Raw genomic sequence first — 3,106 nt, 5'->3', positions numbered from 1 at the left:
ATATATATATATATATATATATATATATATATATATATATATATATATATATATTTTCCTTTTTGACAGTAGTTCACTAAACAGCTTATTTCATTATTATTATTTGTGTTCCTTAATAAAGTACTGACTTTAGCATGAAGCTATGTGAAAGGCTACCATAAAAAATGAAGGAAACATAACTTTTTAACTTATCAGCCTCTTCTTTTCCAATTGCGCTACACGTCTATCAATTGACATTTATCTCTATCAAATTACAGTCCAGATCTAGAGGTACCAGTTTATGCTTCTCTAACAGACACACCAGCGCAGCTTATCTGCTTTAGGTTTGAACTTAAAGAGGATCGATTTATACACAAGAAGCCTGGATCTCTCCACTGTCTCACAATGAGGTATTTCTATTCTATGTTCTTCAAATTAATATCCAAAAGGAGAGGAATGAACATTGGGATGTGAAGAGCACTCACCCGTGTCTGTTCAGTACGCCGTGGGCCTGCTGCTCGACGAACGCATCTCCAGGAGACGCAGCGTGTTTGGGAGAGGAAAGCGATGAGTGTCTGCTCATCTTTGGCGAGCTGGGCGGTAATGATGCCACTGCGTCTTTAGCGTGAGCCTTGGTGGAGAACGATGAGGTTACGTCCATGTAGGAGGTGGGCGGAGGCGGGACGGCCCTGCGCTGATTCTCCAGGTTCATCATTCTCTCCCTCTCAGAGAAGGAGTCTACTCTGCTGCGAGGCGCATCGTAGGCAGAGACGGGGCGGCTCTGAGGTGTTGACCCGCCGACCGTGTTGCTGCTGTAAACGCTGAGGCTGACGTCCCTGCCTTCGTCTCCTCTTTTACGCCTCTCCGAGCTTTCGTTTTCCTTCCGGGTGCGGCGTGAGGCGTAATCCAAGTCGGGGTCCTGATCCAAGGAGATGCCGTAGCGTTCGGCCAGCTGTCGGCGTCGCTCCGCCTTGTAGCGGGCGATGCGTTCAGCTTTGGATTCCTGCTCTGGGGCAGCATCGGTGTGGGCCGACTCTGTGTGGATGGAGGACTGATGCTCAGACCTAATTCGATCTCTGGGCTCACGGTCAGGAGGCTTCAACGGCACGTCTGGGATGTCAAACCCTTCAATGCCGTACCGCTGGACTGTCACTTCAGAGGGAAGAGAGAAACCGTAGTGAGAATATTTGAAATAAAATGCAAACAATTCTGTGATTTAGCTGATAGACACTAACCAGTGTGCGGCTCGCAGAGGTCGGATGCTCTGGTGTAGCGAGGCGTGTCTTCCTCCAGCAGCCGGTTGGTCACCAAGTTGGGCAGCAGGGATGGATGGACTTCCCCGTCAATTCCCTCCAGTCTCCGAGCGATCCGCTCCTTTCTTCACGGAACAAAACCAAACGTCGTCCTTTGATTTCCTCCAAATATATCATTTCTAGAAATAACTCTCACAACCTGCAAGGTTCATCGTCATACCTGTTCATCTCCAAGTCACTCGCACTTGTGGTAAGGCTTTCGAAACGCTTCCTTAATTCAGAAACTTGAAAAGAAAAAAAGGATTAATTTTAATATTAAATTAAAAGAGAACTGAATGGGGGAAAAAAAGCCTCTGCCCTCTCAATCATTATAAAGTTTTGACAAAGTTTGGAAGATATTCTTTCAAATTGTGCAGCATAAACTTAAAATGAAAGACAAGATATTTCTGGAAGAAATCTTGAGGTAAAGACAGTCATTCCAAAAAAGGTAAAAAAAACAAACAAACAATGCACTGGACTTTGTTTTTTTTTAAGTTTGAAGACATTTCATTTCCCATCCAGGAAGCTTTTTCAAGTCAAAATGCCTAAATTTCTATGCCAGAATTCAAAATTTTGGCATAGAAACATGCAAGCTGAGGAATGGGGAGTCGTTTGGGTTCTTTGTTATCCTGCAATACACGATACTGGTCTATACCTCTGAAAGGGTAATAGACAAGGCTTTGTTTTTGGTCCACTCTACAAAGCCTTGAACTCAACGTTTTTCCTGACATTTTGAATTGAAAAAGTTTCCTGGGTGGGAAGCCAAACATCTTCAAATTGGAAACATATTCCAGTAGTTTTTTTATTTTTTGGAATGACTATGACCTGAAGGACTGAGAATCCTCAACAGCATCCTTCAGGAAAGTTTCTAACATCTGGAATAGTATTCCATTCACCATGAGATAATTATAATACCATAACCACCGTAAAACCTAAAAATAGGCCAAAATCAAACAAACAACGTCTTCATTTACTGCAGGGTTTAATTCTAAAAAATAAAATGAATTTTAACAACTTTTATCAAATTTAGTCTTTAGATTCGCATGTCCAGCCAATGTCCCCAATGTGTCACAGTTGAAGGATTAAATATCTTGAACTGTGAGAATTATTGCTATGAGAAAATGTAAGAATTTCACTAAATGTATTGGTATTTGTTTAGCATTATAACAACTGATTAAGGGACAACAGTTAAAAATTAGGTTTGTAGCTAAAACTAACATTCAGAAATGTTTATGAATGTGTATTGTCCTTGATTAATAATATAAAAAAAAAGATTTAAGCTTTAGAAATGTGGAAACACAGAGCCACACTTGTTAGAAAGCCAGCATAAAAAAACCAAAAACATATGGAAGAAACCAAGACTGGATCATTTATACATAAAAATTTAACTTTGTCAAAGAAAAAATGTTAAGATTGGATTTTCTGGAATAAAAAACTGATGTTTTATTAAATCCATACCCTTCTAAACTGGACATTTCTAGGATGGAAACATTTTCTGATTGCTCCAAATGACCTGAATCTACTAACCTTTGGGGAGACTAACATCTATATCCTTGCTGCTTCTGGTTGGGTCGTCTTTGTCCTCGCAGGAAAACTCCTTCTGGAAGCTGAGGGGAGAAAAACCAACTGAGCTGTTAAATCAAACAAAGAAACTGTGGTTAGTAAGGAGTTAGTGTTACAACCTGATCTTTAAAACCCATGTATATAGGAAAGGTCCAGTTTCAAGCCTACATACAGAGGGGGAAATAAGTATTTGACCCCTTTGCTGATTTTGCAGGTTTGCCCACTTACAAAGAATGCAACAATCTACAGTTTTATTCATATGTACATTCTAA

At 40.4% G+C, this 3,106-nt stretch overlaps 1 protein-coding gene across 1 annotated transcript in view; it reads right to left on the bottom strand.

Moving 5' to 3' along the window:
• Positions 1-2,879, bottom strand: part of svil (supervillin) — an 86,059-nt gene extending 83,180 nt beyond the window's left edge. Inside the window, exons 1-4 of the mRNA XM_015375528.1 lie at positions 2,799-2,879; positions 1,453-1,516; positions 1,215-1,357; positions 465-1,131 (exon numbers count right to left, since the gene is read on the bottom strand). Of these exons, the coding sequence (XP_015231014.1) occupies positions 465-1,131; positions 1,215-1,357; positions 1,453-1,460 (818 nt within the window). The 5' untranslated portion in view covers positions 1,461-1,516; positions 2,799-2,879. The remainder of the gene's footprint in view (positions 1-464; positions 1,132-1,214; positions 1,358-1,452; positions 1,517-2,798) is intronic.
• Positions 2,880-3,106: the final 227 nt, after the last annotated feature.

This window comes from Cyprinodon variegatus, unplaced genomic scaffold (assembly GCF_000732505.1).
Source record: "Cyprinodon variegatus isolate N-32 unplaced genomic scaffold, C_variegatus-1.0 Scaffold120, whole genome shotgun sequence".
Lineage (NCBI taxonomy): Eukaryota > Metazoa > Chordata > Actinopteri > Cyprinodontiformes > Cyprinodontidae > Cyprinodon > Cyprinodon variegatus.
Note: the sequence above shows the minus strand (reverse complement) of the source record. Positions and strands in the feature narration are given on the sequence as shown.